This window comes from Empidonax traillii, unplaced genomic scaffold (assembly GCF_003031625.1).
Source record: "Empidonax traillii isolate 1590-97213 ecotype Southwest subspecies unplaced genomic scaffold, ASM303162v1 scaffold73:size1297144, whole genome shotgun sequence".
Taxonomy (NCBI): Eukaryota; Metazoa; Chordata; class Aves; order Passeriformes; family Tyrannidae; genus Empidonax; species Empidonax traillii.
The window spans coordinates 451,910-472,553 of record NW_020955266.1 but is presented as its reverse complement, the minus strand read 5'-3'; the positions used below and the strand labels follow the sequence as shown (position 1 = coordinate 472,553).

The following is a 20,644-nucleotide window of genomic DNA, read 5'->3' as shown; positions in this document are numbered from 1 at the left end:
ACGGTCAACAGACCATGATCTGAACCCCGATCAGCACCTGATAATGAAGTAAGAAGCTAATGGTTCTTGGGTCAGATAAGCTGGCAGAAATTCAGGTGGCTGGCACTTGGAAGTAGAAAAACTGGGTAAAAGGAGGGAACTGGGTTTGCTTTATGCTTTCCTTAATATGGCTGTTTGAGTACGGTGTTTTTCCCCACCCAAGCCCTCAGGACTGAGCTACAGAGAAGGGGCTCAAGGGCTCATTAGTTGAAGTCAACCACACAGTGCCATGAAAGGCCATGTCAGCCAGACCTCCTGGCACTTCGAGGTAGAAGTAGCATGGATTTTTGCATGATTCAAACTCCCAAAATGTTTGATTTCTGAGCATTCCCGAAGAGGTTGTGTCCCTTTTCTACAAACGTGCAAATGAATGCCAGAGTCAGAAAAAGATATTCTCTACGGTTTTTAGCCAGTTGATAGCCCCAGTATTTTTTTTTTTACAGTATTTAGACTTGCAGATCATTTGATACATAGAAAATATTTCTCCCATTGACCTGTTTCAGCTGTAACTGCTCAGGACTTCTGCAAATCAGGCCTCAGAGGAAACAAGGAACACACAATAAGTGGCCACCCTTGAAAAGTTTGATTATAAGTGTGTTGCCAAGCAACACAAATTCTGGCAGAGACAGTGATAAAATTCTATTCTCTAGATAACCCTTAAAATCCTTTGTGACTATCTTTTACTCTTCCTGCAATCCCTTCCTTTAGTCACTGCATCCCACAACCTCTGCAATAAAACAAGAATGTGCTAAATTGGTGCCTTTTCTCACACAACCATTGCACTGGCATTTCTGAACTGTTAAGATAACTTTAAATTGTGAATGTGTATGAATTGTTCTTGCTTCTCCTCTAATTTTTAAATAAAACTAAAATAAATAAATAAATAATCTAACAAAAAGCATAATTTAGTGCCTACCAAAGCGATGACAAGATTAGATCCTTCCTCTCTTTTCCCCACACCTAACTGGCTCTCAGATTGATTTTTCTCCCCCTTCTCTCTTTGCTTCCACTGTTCCACAGCTTCTCATTTGGGCACAATCTCCTCCACACCAACTCTCTGCTTGTCTCCCCACCCAACACCCAGCACAGCTGCCTTCACCCAACCCAGCCAGCGAGTCCCACTTACAGCAGACACCAAAACCCAGCCCAAGGCCCTTCACTTGCTAAGGCGTAGGCTTTGGATCTTATTTTGAGCTTACCAAGGAAATCTGTTTCTCTCAGATGCTGACTCCCGTTTTTGTCACGCTTACATATGCAAATCTGTGTCTGTGTGTGATGGGGTGTACATCTGTGGGCATAATATTTGCAACCATGAGAGATGGGAACGTAACTCATGCGAAAGAACAACAGCAGGTCAGATCAAACAACCAGGGAAGAACGCAGTCCATGAGATGGGAGTGCTGCCTTTAAGAGTGGGTTAGGGAAGAGCTTCTGGGGGTGGGAGAGGGGATGTTCCTGGGGAGGTCAGCACAGAGATCAGCAATTGCAGCAGTAAAAAGAAACTTGAAGAAAGGGACGGGCACTGCACTCAGCGAGGACAGAACCAGGGGACACAGGAAAAAGAGCTGAGCTGCTTTTTAGCAAAGGTCCTGAAAGAAAGTAATCCCAGTGGGGAAAGATGGCAAAGCAGTGGTGAAGCTCTAAGCTCCTGGGACACCCACGAACACTTCTTGTTCCAGCTCTTTCACACTCTTCTCCCTCCTCTGGCCAAGTATTCTCAAAATTGCTCCATCTCCCATTATCCCATACCCTGGATGCAGGTGCAAACAAGTTTGGGAATTGTTGATCTGCAGCAACACTAAGCAGCAAAAGTGTTAGAAGAAAGAATACAAAAAACAGGCAGGAAAGACAGATCCTTCATCTAAAAGCTGCCAGCCATTACAGCTAGAGGTTTAGGAATCTCCTGAGCCAGAGGTTCCACTGTATTAACCTGGAAATAACTGACAATAATAATAAAGGCCCACAGCCCTCTCCTCTAGGAAGACACAGCCTAGAGCCAGATGTATATTTAGTAAGATCAGTGGAGCTGTGCTGACTGAGTGGGCAGAACATCATCTGGGTTGTAGTAGCATCCAAAAGCTCCAATTAGGAGGAGAGCTCCATCCTGTCAGGCATTAGATGAATACCCCTAGCCATGCATTCCCTATCCCAGGGAGAGAGCCCAGGCTGCCTTCATATGCTTCTAATTGGGCTCTCCTTGAAGCTGATCCTGAATCTGCAGCATGTGCAGAATGCAGCTGTTTGTTTACTCCACTGGACTGGAACATGAGAATTACTTTAGTGTATCCCCTGTGAAATGCAGGCCTTGCCAATGTACTAAAGGATGGAACTCGGAGTCTAATGATAAGTTATAAAACATACCTTTGTCCTCCAGGCTCCAAGTATTTGACAGGATCATCAATTTCTGTCTAGCATAAAAAAATTGATCTCAGCCCTGTAGGCTCAATAAATAGGACATTCATGGTTCAGACATCTTTAACTGCTTATGGGAAGTTGCCACCTCCATCCTAATCTTCGAGGTGACATTTTGACCTTCCCTTTGGTTTGGGGAGGAAATCAGGGGCAAGTACCTCTTTTTTATTCCTTTTTGATTCTGTATCAGAACTGAATTGACATTTTCCTGGTGGCCACTAGTAGTAAATCTGCTTTCAAATCAGCCCTTTCTGAAATAGCCTTTGTTCATTGTGACTTTACATGTTATTTTAGACACCTTGTATAAGTGTCTTCAACAAGGCAGAAATGCTGAGCAACTAAATACGACATGAGATCCATACTGTCATTAGTATCATAATTAAACAACTCTATGAGGGGGATCATTAAGCTCATCATAGACATCTTTAAAAAAAAAACCCCAACCTGTTTCGAGGTTGATAAAAGAAAAAAGCAAAGTCCAAATCCCAAGTTCAAATAAATTCCATACTGTAGGTAACAAGTAGAAGATTCTCTCGAGGGCAGTGGGAACTAAAACTAACTGTTGCCTTTCTTCAGGAACAGCTATGTTGGGTAAGGCACAAGGGAAAGGAGGCCACATAAAACACTTGTAATATTTCAGCATCACCAGAGTTCAACCTGGGAAGGCTTTTCCTGGAAAGCTTCCAACTCTGCCAGCTCTTTGTTACATAGTGGATTTCGTTCCACAGCTGAAGACCTTCAAAATAACAAAACCATGCAAAGGAAAAGCAGATTGACTTTTTGGCAGGAAGTCAATGTGCAAATACTAATGAAATAATCTCAGTAAGCAGTCAGACTCCTCAAAGGTCAACAGCTACATAGTGGAGAACTTCAGCATGTAAGCTATTAACAATTTTGTCTTCAAGGATTCTGACAGTTTCTGTGCACTATGTTAAGGGCTTGAAAAAAATAATGGAGATTTGATGACTAGAAAGCCAAGATCTCTGTATCTCTGTGACTCTCCAGACAAAGAGATTGCCTGGTTCCCATGGGAGCTACCAACTCAATTCCTATTTAGGAGCAGAACCAGAAGGAAAGTGGACTGTCCTCAATGCCCTTTCTCCTTTGTTTCTGCCAAAGTTCACAATGAGACACCCAATCTCAGTGCTGTCCTCCATTGCCAGCATCCTCTCCATTAGTTTATATCCTTATTCTTTTATCTGTTCCTTCACTCTTCTTTTATTCCCACCCTCACAACCAAGTACTCTTTGGTTCTCAGTAAGGTGCATCCCTCACTGATCTACTCATGCCCCTTTTCCCTCCTAACTCAGAACTAAGGAACAGGTGCAAGCAGTGACAGAGGATCGAAAGTGAATAACCTCCAACTGCCTAAGCTTTGAAATATCTTAGGTGAAAGTCATTTGCTGCCCCTACAATCTGATTTCTGTAGAGTAGAAGTTAGTGGTGAAAACTTCAGCAGTTTTAACGAGGTCAGAAGCAGGACTCCCAGGAGAACTAAGCACTGCTCAAGTCTTCCAGTTACTCAGTGGAGCAGCTTCAGTTGTCATTTTTACTACTTCAAATTATGGAGCACTGATAAATTTACTATCTTGCGCCTTTGTGGATCAGGATCAATCCTACTGTGCTCCTGGCAAATACAGTATCAGTGGCATGTAGATAATTAACACAATGGCATATTGTCATGCTTTGGGAGATTACTGAAAGAGCATTTTGTCCCTCTCTTGATTGTTCCACTCTTCATTTTCTTAAGCTGGGAAACTGAAAAAAATCTCTTATTTTCTTGATGCTACTTTATACTGGCCCTTCATTTTGCAAATCTCCATGAGTATAATATTTGCCTATTGTAAAATGCAAGGAAAAAATGTGCATATAAGGTGGATGATCTTGTCTATGCTCAGAAATTGTATGGGCTAAATTTAGACTGGGTTTATTGGATTCACTTCAGCCTCTTCCAAATAAACAAACTAAATTAATACAAACCAGGTTAATGTCATGCTATGAGTGCCTACACAGCATTTTGCAGCCCTTTATTGAAACCAATTAATTTTAAATACCCTTTTTTAGTTAGACTTTGCTTTCAGAATATGAAATATCCTCAGCCCAGAGAAAACCATGAACACAAACACAAAATACTAGGAGAGATTTCTGAGTTTTTACTTCTTGCTGTGCCCATTTAGGCCAGCTCAAACACAGAGGGGTTTTTTTCTTTCTGTAAAAGTGGTAGGGGTACATCTCACTTGCACTTAATGTACTATCCACTTTTCATCTTCCTTAACACAGGTCAACTATGAAAGAAATGTCAACTAAATCCTAACTTTCCATGAACCATGGAATCAACAACAGCTTAACCTTTCTGATCCAATGCTTTGCTAAAGAAAAGAAAAGCTTAAGAGAAACAAGAAGGGAGCACCCTATTTCTGGTTACATTGATGTGTTTGGGATTGCCAGTCAGATCCCATCAGTTCCAAATCAGAGTAATAAAGAGGCCTGAAATGAGAATTCTTATCTGCTCGTTGGATTTCTGCATCTCTCACCACCAATCTGAAACATAAGGAAAGCAAATCCCACACTGGCACGATGCCCCTTTGACTCACACATCAGAGCTCTGCCTCTTCAGCAAAGGAACGTTCAGGGGGAGAAAGCCTAAAAGTGACATCTCTATATTTCATCTACTGGAAGTGCCATCACTGCAGACAGGACACAGAGAAAAGATGAACATTACAGAGAAAGGGATCTCAGGGAAAAGGAAAGGTGACACATGTAAATGGAGGTGGGACATCAGGCGTTAAAAAAAAATAAAGGTTTCACGTCCAGCATTAAAATATAAAAGGGAAGAGCTGTTGACTATGATACCACCAAAGCACAACTACAGCTACTAGGAAAGAAACACAGAGATTTTGCCCAATTCGTGTGAAAGTGGCCCATACCTGTACTTAGCTAAATTATAACTATTTCACCAATGTATTCATAACTCTACAGTTACAGGTCAAAACACCCCAAAAGAAAAAACTGCTTATGAATAGCACAGTAAGTTCCAAGCTTCTAAGCATTTACTGCAGTAACTTGGTCTGTTTCCCAACATCTTTGCAGTCCTTGGAGAGGTGTAGATGCAGATTTAATGAGCAATGCATACCATCTGTTAATATTGCCTCCAAGAGCAACTGAGAAAAAAACAGCAATACCAAAAGTGCAAGAGATGGCAGAAGCTTTAGAAAAATGGACCATCCATAATGGGGTTCTCTGTGTATGACTGCTGCAAAAAACAAATCCCCAAAAATGAGCGGACTACATATTTATTTTGCAACTGTTACAATATTTAAGTCAGTCTTAAACCTGGATTAGAACCATGCAATAAACATTCAGTTTAACAGAGGTAGTGGGCATGTTACTTCTCAGCAAAAAGTCAAACTCACCAAAATGCCACGTGCCAGGACCTGCACCTGCAGGACCCATGTCCTGGAGTCACTCCTTTTTCCAGCAAACTAGAACAGCTCCTTTGAGTTAAGCTGATTTGTGTAAATACAGGATCTGGCAGCTTGTTAGTTTGCACTCAAGCTAAGCAGGTGAAAACTGCTGTCCTTCCAATGGAGGGGTATTTCTCCCTTACCCAGTAGTTATAAATAACTCATTGGCAGACCTGAGTGCCAGCTAAAGGCCAGGGTTCACAGAATCATTAAGGTTCCAAGGGACCACAGGTGTCTTTCCACCCCACCGTGGACCTGGAACTTAGACCCAGCTCTAAAATCACTTGCAAAGTGCAGTTGAAACTTCAAAGCCTGGCTATGAACATGAAGTCTCTTATGGTGCAAGTTTAATTAATGTTTAGTTCTCTGCAGTTAGTCTCCTGGAGAACACGACCTGAGGACAAGACTCGTGTTTAGCTGTTATTGGATATTTCTATTGTGAAAAAAAAAAAAAGGTCACTTTTTCCTTTCAGTTTCACAATAACCATTCTCATTGATCTATTCACCTCAATAAGTGATTGTTGTTTTATTGAGATGGTGAACTCTGATTTCCTACAGGATAAAGACAATATTCCCTAATAGCTGGCAGGACAATAACTTCCTTTTTTCCATCCAGTCATACACATTTAATTCTTTCATTACTAATTTCTTCTTCCTCAAGAGAGCTTGCCAAAAATCCATTTAAGTGCTTTGGGTTTACTTCCATAGTCCCAGTTTTATTTGAACACAGTATTAAATCTGGAGGGAAAGAAATAACTTGAGGTCCACAGTTTGCATGATGAGGCATCTTTGGCCTACTTTATCCTACAAAGCTTTGTGACAAGAACAGATGTAAAAGCTCCTTGCAGTCCTTAATCAAGACATAATATTACTGAGATAACCAGAAGGCAAAAGAATAAGCCAAGTCACCAGGGTTCAGAAACAGAGATGGTTGCATGAAATAAAGGGTTTATTTTAATCACAGGAATTCCCTGTCAGAGTTTAAGTCAATTATAAAGTTAAAGCCCCTTTACCTTGTTGTATGCTGATATAAACATGTGGAATACACTGTAGATTGCTCCCTTTTCCCAAGCAGATTAATGCAAGAGCAGTAAAATGCATAACTATACTTTCTTTTGACTGTTTCACATCTTGTGCAGGCAAAAAACTCTGCTTGTTTTCAGAAAGACAGGTATCAAAAACACATACAGAGCAAGAAGTAATTAGATGATTATTCAACTGTGTTTCCTATTAAAGAGATAGTAACATTGCAGTTTAAATAAACACGCAAACCTTGTTGTATAGAGCTAGGCTGTTGCCATTATTTATTCACTCAAAACCCAAATAAACAACTTCTGTGTGTCATGCAGACACTGTGTGTGTCCACACCACTCTGGCAGGCACCAGGTACTCAACTCCTTTCATCAAAGGAAATAATTTTTGAAAGAATATATTTCACGTTCTTCTAGAACTCAAACCCAAACTCTTCTTTTTTTAATTCCACTGGGAAAAGCCCTGGGCCCTGATACTCCAAATGCTGTGATAGTTTAGAAACTCCAATTTCCCAAAAGCTTGAACAACCATTTTGATTTTCTCCACATCTTCAAATGTCAGTAAAACCCACTTGAGGGGAAATCAAGCCCTGTTAAGGGCAGACAGACTGAAGGGAGGTAGTGACTGGTTTGACAGGGACAGTGACACCATTTGTACCAACAAAGGAAAGACAACATTTAATTTCTATAGTTCTTATTTTAGCTTCTATAATACCAGCTCATATCTAAACATAGTAAAGCTTTCTCCATCCACATTCATTACAGGTGATACACACTTCTACTGTGCTAAAGAATAGTGGAAATAAAAAATTATGAAGTTCACTTCCACTCAAGAACAGCCAAGATCACTGTCTCAAAGAGCAATAAATAACAGGATACTGCTAACACCAAACATGAAGAAAGATAGTTAAAACCATTACAAATCCATATCTCTCAGTTACTTAACAATCTATAGGTTCAGTCAATTTAAATGATCTAGGAACAGGGGTTTAGTGGATTAGTAACAACAGACCATTAATCTCTGCAGCCTCAAATTTAATCCAGCAATAACCAAAGTGATTGAAAATCATTGTGACCACATGACTGGTAAAGCTCCTAAGCACGGTTCCCTCACATACCTGAATCCCCACAGCAGAGGTCACAGGATGTTCCTAATGGGACTTATTTACCAAGAGACCTCTGCTTCATGCTTAACTAAACTCAGTGCCAACATTTTTGGCTGAGTAACTGCACTGCACGCTCCTTCTGTGAACAGCTTGCTCAAAGATTTCATTTTACACTTTATTTCAGCCTATATTAGCAAAGCTTGTTTTCTTTCCTGGCAAAATGTCCAAAACAAAGCTGTCTGAAACAAATACTTCTTTGTTTCTACATAAGATTTTAAATAAATGTGTAGGAATTGATGACTGTCATTCCAAGCAAATGCCAGGAGATTATTTCTGTACAGTTTATATAATATCAGTGAAAGTTATATCCAAAACATTTAAGAGCTTTAAAAATAATGCAATACTATTACATCATATAGTCTGCTTTTATATATAAGAATGCTCCATTTCAAAGACTTTAAGTTCTGGATTATTCAGTGACTAGAATCAATTCTTAGGTGGCCAGTAATGTGATGTTGTTATGTGATCAAGACACACTTCATCACTTGGCCCTTCACAGCAGTTATCAGGGTATCAGTAAAGAAGCCACTGAAAGGGAGACCTTGCAAGAAGGATTTAAATTCAGCTGTTACTAGCTGTGGTCTGAAATCTGAGACACAGGTTCTTTTTCAGAGGCATTAAAAGGAAGATGCTGACTAGCATGTAGTGAGAAATGCTCTTCTATTATTGCGAAGTAAGTAAGTACTTAAAAACATAAAACCAGAGTGGAAGCAGAAGGTGTGTACAGTTTATACATAGAGTAAGGATCTAAAAATAGGAGAGTTACCTGCTGCTGTCTCTGAAGCAACAAGTAGAGCCAAAGCAGGACAATGGCTGGTGGAGAGAAAGCAGAGAGCTCGCAGGCTCTGTGCCCTTTGGTAGGTACAGCCCAAACACATAAATATGATCTACATAAATGGATTGTAGAGTTGTCCAACTGTTTTTATAAATATTGCAATACTTCTGCAAACTTTCTTGCCCACGGTAGAAATGGATTCATAATGTTATTTATGATCCTCACCTCGTTTAAAACCTGAGGAATATTTCCACTGACACAGACTGAATATGCCACCACCTTCTCTCAGCAGCAGAGGGGACACGTTTGGCTTGTTTAGTCCCAGACAGAGGGACAGGCAGAACCTCCAGTCTATTTATACATCCCCCACAAGTAGTTTTCTCTATCAGTCTGACTAAACTCTGTTTATACAATCCAGACTATACCAGCTGCTTGCAGAGAACTGGCATGAGGTTTCCCAAGTGTCCCTGTAGGCACCACCTGGCAGAAAGGGTGTTCCCTCATCCCACAGCATGGCTGTGCCCCTGTCCCTGCACAGGCTGTGTACCAGGTGTCCTCCTTATATCAAGACTTCAGGTCTGATCAAGATAAAATTAAAATTTGTGCTGGAAAGGAAGTGAAACAGAAATTCACATATGAAAACCATTACCACTCACCTCTTGTAATTTCACTGTTTAGTCTTCTGGTTGTGTTTACCATAGTCCAGGGAAAATGTGTTCACTATCATGGAAAATGGTGTTTGTTTCATTCAGGGCATCCACACAGTGAGAACTAATAAATTACAATCCATTTTATTTAATTCTGATTGTACAGTTTCTCTTGCTGTGTTAGTCATACTAGAAAAGTCTGCATCTTTACTTTACCACACAGAGAACTGATGTGATTTTACCTGGATAGAAACCTATATTCTACACAACTGTATTTAAAGAGAGATTATGAAAAATTCTGCTCATCTTAGCTGGGCTTTACCAAAAATTTTGTACTATTCATGAATAATACCACCGCTACTCTTTGCTTCAGCAAAGCACTCAGCACATACTTAATCTAAGTTGTTTTACACAATTACATATTAATACTCAGAGCAGAACACTTAAACATGTCTTTTTTAAGTTTTGCATTTTGCTGAATCTGGGTATTAATATATCACAATAAAATGTAAAGAGGATGACTCGGTTTTTAGCTCCCAAGAATGAAAACATACTTATGCTACCTAATAAAATAAATCATATTATTTATTACTCTATTTTACACCCTGTTCCACAGCGAGCTAAATACCTGTGACTCTAAAGCAAAGGCACAATTACAGACTGGCAAAGATGAATTGTTAACAACTTTGAGAGAGTGCCAGAGGGGCCTGTGAAGATAAAAATTATGCATCTGCAGATAACATTAAATCCCACCTGGAATTACTAACTGCCACAGAGTACCCTCAGGATCATCTGGGCAAACGAGAGGAGACTGTGAAGTCCTTGTAGATTACTTTGTTTTCCAGCAGGCACAAAACCCAATATGACAATGAGATAATGCTTATATGCAACGTGAATGTGAACAAAAAAAGGCCCAGCAGAAGTGGTGAACTGAATCCTGGTGAACATATTGGAAAATAAAAAAATGGGAGTTCAGATATGATGGGTTCGGATATGATGGGCAAAATGCCCTGGGGGGAGGATTCCCACCCACTGGAAAATTCACGTGTGCACACAGCATATCCAACAACTGCATCAGGATGTAAAGGAACCTGCTGGGATACTCAGAGAGAGTATTTTAAAGAGAAAATTTAGGGCCAAAACCTCTGGTGGCCTTTACTGTGTGTTGTCATTTACACCCACGTGGAGTGGATGTGAAACACGAGGGAGGCAAGTGCTGCATTCTGAGGAACCCACTCGTTACTCATAGTCACGACAGAACCATAAAGAGGCCAACTGAGTGAATGTTAATAATTTTAACAGGATTTAAATAACACAGATTTGTGGAGGAACCTTGTCTGGATCTGAGTTTTACCGTAATATCACGCTACCTCCTGGAAACCAATATAAGTTAAATCCTGATTGATACAGTTGTTAAATATACCATAATTATACCTCATGGTAACTTCTGTGCTAGTACTATGAGGAGAAAAACTGCAGAGTACAGAGGCAGAGAAGGAGGATCCATCCTCTGAGGGGACACACCAAGCCCCATCCTGTGACCCTTCACTCTGGGGAAGCCACGTGAGCTTAAAGGCTGAGGGTAAATCTGGCTGAAGAAAAGCGCCCCAAGTCAGGGGGCCAAGGGAGCAGAAATGACCACAAGCCACTGTTCAGCTGGGCTCTGAGTTCTAGAGGTTTGAGAAGCATTGGTTTATGTTTCCTGAGGCCAGACTGTTGGGTTTCACTGTCCACTGAACCTGTGGAGTGTGCCCAGCTGTGCCCAGTCCCTCCAGTCAGCGATGGAAAGGCTGGAGAGCCCTCCTGGACAGTGCAGTCAGCAAGGGATGTGAGGAACAGCCAGGCACCCACTGCCTGAGGTGATCCAGCCTCACACCCCAACCAGAAACAAGTTGTTCCAGTAATCCTTTAGTCACAAGGCACAAATGAGAGTTAAATGGATGGACTGCAGCTACTTAAATTCCTGCTGACTGACTTTTAACAACATTTTACCTCAGCCTTTCCATCTGGGAAAGTGTGGCCAACACTTCTGTGCATTGAAGGAAGAAGGGTTAACTGAAGCATCTTGCTACAGGGGCCCACTGTTCTCCCCCCCCCCATTTCTCTACCTTGCTCTAAGGAGATCTTGTTCTGTACCAATTCTGTAAACATAAGCCACAGGTACATTGTACAAAGAGCCCAGAGGTAATAAATCTTAGCCAAAGGAGCCAAAGTGACAGTTTTTACCTTGACTGCTTTAGACATAAAACTTTGTCTAAACAGTTTTTTATCTGCTCTTTTCTGGACATCAGCATTCTGTTCCAAGTTCTGCCAACAAAATTCTTCTTTTAACTGAAATATAATGCAAAGCTCTTCTCATTCATACCTTTCATTCTTAGATAAATCCAGACTGACAATCCCTTCCAGAGAACTCTGTCAGTCACTGTTCACACACTCCCCAGCAGTGGGATTAGGATCTGTATAGGGTCAATCAAACCCCTTTCCCTTCCAGCAGCAGGATTAGGACCAGCACAGGGTCGATGAAACCCCTTTCCCTTCCAGTAGCAGCAGCCCTTCCCTTCCACAGCCACAGCGTCCCACATGGGAAATAGCACAAATTCAGCTGCAAGTTGTATGGCATTCCACCCATGTAGAAACAAATGGCTCATTCTCCATAAAATTTCACTTCCAGGAACACTAATGAAGTATCATTATCCTTTTCTACCAGTAAGTACAAATCTTCAGCTCTTTTTCCTGAAAAGCAAAAGTTTCTTTTCTCTGCTGTGATGGCAAATGCAAATGAATGCTCTTTCTAGCAGCCCAAGTGTGTCACCTTGCCAAACAAACCTTAGCTGTGGCAGCAATAATCCTTCTTGACCTGCTCCTTCAGAAACCCAACCCCATCCTACTGGGAATGCAGCTCCAGGCAGGGTTTGGTCATTTCCACATCACTTCAGTGATGCAGTTTTCCATAGTCATACACACCTTCACTAGTACTCATTATCTTTTTCTTTTAGCATTAATAATCTAAATTCCATAGGAGTCCTGCTGTGCTAGTTTCTCTACCCAGGCGGAGTGAAAAAAAAAAAAAAACACCCTCTTCTGATGATTATTCCTGAAGCAGAACACGGCACCAAAGTAGTTACCAGCAGGAAAGAACTTGAATTGGAAACAACCCACAAAACTGACAAGAGAATGATTTTTCAAAAACCATGTTTCCCTCTAAATTCATCTACTCAAATGCTACTTCCAAAATGTAGAGATGTCAACACATTTAGAGGGGAAAAAAAAAAAAAAAAGATAATGTTTCTCAGCTTCCTCCTCCGTGCATGTGCTTAGAAGCCACTTTGGTCCAGCCAGTGCACAACTTCACACTTAAAACCCAGATGACAAACATCCCAGTCTTCCAAGCTTCATAAAGTTAAGCACTAATGATAAAGGGAAGAAAAAATATTGTCCAAATGAACAAATAACACTGTTGATATTATCTGATCTCTGCACTTATTTTAGTGTCTTGCTAAAAACTACATTCTAATTAGTTATTTGTGGATTACAGCTGCTGGGATATTATTGTTCTGGCAACAATATTAGAAAAGATAAAACTGTGGGTCATTTAAGTTTAATACTATTTTTAGTACAGAAATACAAATGTTAAAGATCCATGAATTGAAACCAGAAATGTTTTCATGTGGAAAATTACATCTAACAATGAAAGCATTTATTTTCTTTAGTTCTGACAATTGATTTCAGAATGCAATACATGTGGAAACTGATCACCTTTCCTTTTTCAAGATGAGTAAATGAAAATTAAATATTTTAGGGCCGTCATCATGGCACTCCACAGGAGCACAGACACCTGCCATCTCAAGCTTGTTTCATTGTCAAGATTTCAATTTTTGCAATTTCTAAGGCCCAAATCTTGTTAACACTGAAGCCCTCTATAACATTTTCTGGAGTTCCAAGGTCTTTTAAGGTGGGTGTAAATATAGGTCTCCTTATACCTTCTTACCTCAGCTGTTCCCTGCTAAGCACTGCAGGACAATGTTTGCCATATGGACAAATTAAAAGGTTGCACTTCCATGCACCTGTGTGCATGAGCCACCCAGCACTTGTCTACATCACCAGGAAGGCACTACACAGCACAGAGGTCTACAGTGTTTCAGTCCTCTATAACAGTAACAACTTGCTATTTTATGTTCAAGAAATTCCAATAGAAGATCCTTGGCAGATTTTTAACCATCAATGTTTAAGCCAGCAATACAGTATTCTACTACTATGAATTCAACTGTAAATAGGTTTGGCTGCAAATTCCCCTCTCTAAAATGTCAGATTATTACCCTTTTAAAAATTTGATTTCCTTTTTATTTACCATTAATGTTTCAATTTTTCTACCCCAGTGGAATTCTTTTTTCCTAACTGATATTCTCCCTCTGTATGGACAGGCACTTTTGTGCTTCCTGATGGCATTTCAATGGAAATGCAGTCCCACTGTACAGTGTTGCCTCTAAACAAGTCAATTAAAATTGGATTCCTAGTTTCTATTCCTTCCAACATGATGTACAGTGAAGATAAAAACAAGATAGGAGCAAAATAACACTTAACACAGTATGTCAGTGTTGTCCATAACTAACTGTCATCTAGTTTTGTCTGCTGCTTGAGCTAGTAATGAGATAATGATGGAACAGTTTTATATAGTCTTCTATTAACAGCCCAGATGGGCCAATCATCCACTTCAGTCTTTGCCATGTAAAGTTTAGCCATAAACAATCGCAACAACGAAAACAGCAGCTTCCTCCTCAGCTAAATTACCCCCTTTCAACCAAGAATGAAAGAGATACTTTGACCAATAACAATAAAGAAGCAAAACAGACTTTTAGGGAAAGCAGGAATTCCTTGTTCATTGGTATGTAAGGAATATTCATAATGCAAATGCAAAGCCATTTCAATCCTTGCTATATTTAAAATCTAGCTGTTGTAGAATTAAAACTCTCAAACCTTTCCAAGAATATCAAGGGCAAAACTCCTCTATAACATCAGTTGCATCTTAAAGAACACTCCTAAATTGTGACTGCTTATCTGAGTTGGGGTTGTATTCCTGATTTTCATCATTTTGTCTTGGAGGCTTGGGATCTGGCTCAACTGCATTACAATGAGGCAACACAACAAGGTGAAGAGGTCCCTTTGAAAACTGGGTATCTACATTACTGAGGAAAAGAATAGCAGCAATAACCAGTTTCCTTTTGTCAGTTTATTGGATAGAAAATAGCTCAGCATAATATGTGCAAAACTATTCATAAACGTTGCCTTCTACTACCTTTACATAAGCTAAAAATATGTGTGTTGTTCCGGCACTTTTAGCGCCTATCTGGGCACGCTCGAGCTGTAAAACCAACAATAAAAATAAAATTATGAAAAATACAAGACACACACACACACACACAAAAGGAAAGCAGACATTTATAGGAGGCTATTTCCATAGAATTTTAAAGTAGAAACATCTTCACACCTTTTGAAAAGGCGGCAACAAGTCTGAAGTGAGAAAGCGTTCGAGTGATGAGGAACTGGGTGTCTTTGGAAACAACCTATGGCCTCCATCTTGGGAGTGGATTTTCAGTTCCATCAACAAACTCTGGGCGGGCATGAAGGTTTGCCCACACACATGAAGCTATGGAGACGGGATAATGCAGGAAAGAATACCCTAATGGTTAAAACTCTTAGTTACCAGATGCGTGTTACACCTCCTGTATGCCCAGTGATCACCTTCTCTCATAAATATATATCTGTGCTATGAATAATTCCTTCCCCTAGGATATTACATTTCTTACTTAAAAGTGCCAGGAAAAGCTATTTCTATGACACTGTTTGAGGATAATTAACTTGGTTTCAACATTTTTGTCCAAACATAACAATGAACCATTCACTGTTCTCATGTTGGACATTAGAGCCTTGATATTCTTCTCTTCTACAAGATTACTCAGGCTGTGCAATACTATGAGAAGAAGAGTTATCAGACCTTACAGACCATCATTCAACAGATAATTCAAGCCCTGGCATAATTTAGAGTTCCTACAGGACGGCTCTGTGTTATGCCAGGTAATAAGAGCTCAGAGACTGCAGAAGCAGCAAGACAGAAAATGAAGTGCAACCGTGCTCCAAATCTACCTCTAGCCCTCAATGCCAGGAGATGCTACATCAGATGCTCAATACACAGTGGAATTCCTGGATAGACAAGGCTTTTTTTACACCACTTCAGTTGCTCATGATACATGATTTATGACACTTGTGTGCTGCCAAGCAGGCCAAAGAAGTTGCATCACAAGACGGATTTGCCCCTCTGTGACTTGGGGACATGGCAAAGGATAAAAATAAAATACTTCCATATTAGTACCCAAAAGCCCAAACTATAAGAGGTAGTATATCAATTCATAGGAAAGCATACAGATGTTGACCATGGAGGTTTTATATATTATTTTGTTGATGGACCAACAGAAAATACACCTTCTTTATCAATGCCTTTGACAGCTTAATTTTCTTATTTAAATCAAGTATCCTGCAAAGGTTTGAAAACAGCATTCTAGCTTTTTCCTTGAAATTGATTGTTAATATCTAGAATCATTAAAAAAAAAAAAAATCCTTCATGGTTCATACAAATGACTATGCAAGGAAAGGTGGCTGCCATTATGGGCTCCATGACACCCCACCTGAGAAGACTGATGCTAATTAATCTGTGGTGTTATTACTCAAGGAGGAAATTCTGGACATCATACAAACAGTGTAATCCCTCTGCCATGATCATCTGCATCCTCAAAGGAACAACATCCACTGAGGTCTAGTTCCAGCACTGTGTCTACAGCACATCTTCACCTCCACTCCCCTGTGTTCCTTCCATCCTGAACAGTACCATTAAAAGGACAAAACCTCAGAAGTCATAATACAAATCATGACTGTTTTGCCTCAGAGACTACAACTCATAGGAATAAATATGACTTTGAAGGTAGACAAGGGCTTTCATTTCTTTCTAAAGGACAGAAATGGTTTCTGTGGTCCTTCAACATGTTCTTGTTTCTCATTTGCATCTGCACAAAGAAAGTACATTTTCTTTTCAAACAAGCAATTTCAAGTAGCAGAAGCCTGAATCCAATATGCCAAGAAAACAAAAATATTGTTTATGATGTTCACAGATAAATTATTTCCCAAACACAAGGTCTAGTAATAAAAAAAAAAAAAAATCAATTCCTAAATCTCAGTATCATTTCTTCCAAACCAAGCAATCTCTCATACACATAGCTGACTGATACAATTATTAGCTATAAAATATTTTGAAAATATATGTACACCTCTTTTTAATATATTAAATTATTTTCAATGTACTGTCTCTGAGAAATTCATGGGTGTGAGAGACACCAAAAAATTCAATTGTATAACTTCATTATTTATTTCAAATAAGAAAGACAGCATAATTTATATTTAAATGTTACATAAATACACAGCAAAAGACAACGTGACATAACATTGAACCTATGTTTAATAAATAAGTTTATTAATAACGATAAATTCACCGGTGTTGAATTCACCGACTGACATCATCCCTTTGAAAAGCAGCCCTTAACAGACCCTAATTCAAATAACCACTGGAATTCACAGGTTTAAATAGACCTGGAATCAAGCATTTGCTAATATTCAGGAAAGATCCATTCACGGAAGATCTGGCTTGTGGCTTCACTGCTGAAACTACTGACTTAATAAGGAAGAGAAAAAAAAGAAGCTAAATACTACCACACTCCTTAATTTACATTCTGGTAATTTGCAGCACTGGAGCTCAACTAATGGGTTTTTTAAGTAACATGCTGAATGAATAACCAGTGCTGAAGCGCTAAAAATATACAGTGTCTGGAATCCAGTGTTGAGGCAAACCCTTAACAGGCTTTACACCACCTTCTCTCACTTGCACTGTTATCCAGACATCCCAGGTAGATAATATGTTACAAAAAATAGTGTTAAAAGGAGGGCAGAGGGAAGATACAAAGCATTAGTGCCAGTCAGATATCTACAGATCTTAATCCTTTTTACCAAGACGACAAATAGTAAGGATTCCTGAAAATAAATAAATAAATAAATCCCTAGGAAGAGGAAAAAGAAAAAAAAGAAAAAAGAAAAAAAAGGCTAAAGCATGTACACATCCTCCGTGTGGTTAAAATTATTTGAAACCACAGCTTTAACCACGCAGCAGAAACATCCCACCATTCACTTATCCACTTCATTCCACCCCAAAAAAGGAACAAAATAAGCGAAAAAGCAAGCAGAGATGGTATCAGCCTGTACAGTGTTAGGTATTAGTGCTAGAGGGAGATGGAGAGCGATGGGAGCCCCTGCAGGACTGATCCCACTGGTTCAGAAGCCTGGGCTCCCACGTCTGAAGAGGAGGAAAGGAAGGGGGGGGAGCTCTGGGAACGCTGACAGCTAAATGCATGGCATAAGGAGCTGCACAGAACGGGACAGCTTCTTTCTGTCTCAGGATATTACTGTCAGAATGGCCAGGAAAGCGATGAGCTTCAGTTTTCCATTCTCACTGTGGCACTTTAAGAAGTGCCTAATTTGAGGGGAACTGGACAGGTGGCACATCACGCTGAGCTAAATAGATAAGTGTGAGATTTAAATGACAAGAGGCAGCAGGTTTTTGCTGTTCTAAAAAGCGAGAGAGTGAATTATTCTGATGGTACCAATGGGCACAAGTGGAAGGTCAGCCTGGGGTGCTGCCAGTGTCACCCGGGTGCCTGGTAGCAGATGGTGCCAGTCTGTGGGGATAAGGGAAGGGCTGACGTACACCGTGAGCAGACAGCAGAGCTATTTGCTCAGGAATTAAAAAGCTTTGGGGCAGGTGCAGGCAATACAAATTAACAGGGGTGCTGAGCCTCCAATGTTGGTGTGTCACCAGTCCAAGGGCCGTAAGGGTGGATCAGTCGGGGAGTGCTGCAGGAAGCGCAGTGGGGCCCGGCGCTGCCAGGGTGAGATGCTGCAGGTGCTGTTGGCAGGGACACAGCCCAGGCCAACCTCTGCATGGCCCCAGGAGAGCTTTGGAGCTCCCTCTCCCTGCACACTCCAGGCTGGACACTGAGATGTCCACCAGGACCCCCGAGCTCTCCCTGGAAGTGCCTTGCCTGTGTTGCCTGCGTTCCCATTTCCAGACTTATGCAATGGCTGGAGGGCAGAGTCAGCCTGCAGAGAGGTGGAACAGCAGGAGACACAGGCAGCCTGGATCCCCATGGGGCTCCCTGGAGTGTCCCAAACTAGAAAACTAGCCACCTCCCCTCTCCTGCCTCCTACAACATAATTATTCCAGCATGACCAACATGACAAATTAACAAGGGAGCCAGGGCTTCTGCAGTCGAAGGGAGTGTTTTCCCCAAGAATAAATTGTTCCAATCCTTTATGCTCGACACTCGACCATGCCTATTTATTAATTGGACAAGCTCTGGTGACAACTGACAACCTGACTTCTGCATGCTGGAGGGGAGAGAGATCTTCGTAAGCTTAAAATAAAGGTGGAAATCCCAGCCACCACAGAGCTGTCTGAATGGGGCTTTTTTTAAAGGAAAAAAAAATCCATTTTCAGAGCACAGCCACAGTAAAGCTCACTTTAAAAGCAGAGGCACATTCTTCACTCTTATCCCTCTCTTTGCAGACCCTGAACTGTGGCAGCAGAGCATGTTAAGTCCATCAACGAACCGCAAACCCTTTAAGATCTGCAGATCAGACGAGTTTAAGAACTTCAGGAGCTATGAAATTCTGGGATCACAGCAATGCTGTGAATAATTATCACAATCAGGTACATTAGGAATTATCAGCATTTGCCTTATCAGTACACTGTGGTTATTCACTGCAACCAATGTATCATAATTACAACACAGGTGTTGGAATTAAGGGGGAGAGGGAAGCGATGTTTGTGGATTTCTGTCACGACCCACTCACAACACATCATTCATGTGCTTTTCAACTACAATTTTGATTTAACTGTACCTCTTACCCCTTAATAAGGGGAAGCCTGGGAACCCTGTATAGTATTTCCCCCCCCTCCCTCGCCCTTTCTGTGCTGCGTACCTGAAATGCAGACGATGAAATTCGCTTGCAGAAGAAAAAGCACCTCCCAAACAATTTCCATCCTCCGATTCTCATGCCAAGTGCATCCCTCGGCGAAAAAAAATAACAAAGATCAATATCGCAGTTTGAACGATCCCAGCAAATTTCCTTTCGGACTTGCAGACTGTATTCCCCAGATGTGCTGACAACACATGTCCGGGCTGTCTCTCCGCACGGCTCAAGCGAGATCCCTTCCCTTCCTTCGCCCTCCAAAAAAGACCACGAAGCCAACTGCCTGCACCGGGCTCTTCCTCCACGAGCGAGAAAAAAATCCACCAGATTTCCCAACACGACATAAGACAACAAACCCCCAACCGATCCGATCCGGAGAGTCTCTATTCCAGGGCGGCCAGGTGCAAGTCAACCCCAAAACTCTGCACGTCTCAGCGGGGCAGTGCCGGCATTGCCGGGGGAGGGAGGCGGCGGAGGGAGGGGGATTCCCCTCCTGCTGCTACAAGAATGAGCGGAAAGAGATTAATACCCGCTGCAAAGCGCTCGCCACCCCCGCCCCTCCCGCAGCTCCGAGCGCGGCTCCCCAGCCCCGCCGCGGATGCTGCAATCCCGGCGCGCCGCGGCGGCTTCCGACAGGCGACTGCAGGGGTCGGGCTTGCCCCGCTCACGGAGCCCCTTCCCCGGCCGGGATGGACCCGCCGCCCCCCGCGCCCACCCCCGTAGCCCCCGGAGAGCGCGGGGTCGGGGCTGTGTGACGGTGGGGGCTGCGGGGGTGTGTCCCCCCCTAAATCACATCGGCGAGAGGAGACGGCTGAGCGCATCGCCAGCCGGCTTCGCTAAGGACGCCGATATTTAAAAACTTATTTAAACAAGAAGGGAAAGAGAATCAGACCCAAACTTCTTGTCGGGTTGGCGGTGGAAGGGCAGCGAGAGGCACCAGCCGAGAGTTAGCGAAGCACCTGCGCTGCAGTGCACAGCTGATGGCATTCCCCAGGCACAACAGTTCTGCATAGATCCTACCCAACACCACCACCCCCCCCCC

At 41.6% G+C, this 20,644-nt stretch overlaps 1 protein-coding gene across 1 annotated transcript in view; it reads right to left on the bottom strand.

Moving 5' to 3' along the window:
• Positions 1-20,164, bottom strand: part of CA10 (carbonic anhydrase 10) — a 174,388-nt gene extending 154,224 nt beyond the window's left edge. The window contains exon 1 of the mRNA XM_027880602.1: positions 19,612-20,164. Within this exon, the coding sequence (XP_027736403.1) occupies positions 19,612-19,672 (61 nt within the window). The 5' untranslated portion in view covers positions 19,673-20,164. The remainder of the gene's footprint in view (positions 1-19,611) is intronic.
• Between the last annotated feature and the right edge of the window lie 480 nt (positions 20,165-20,644).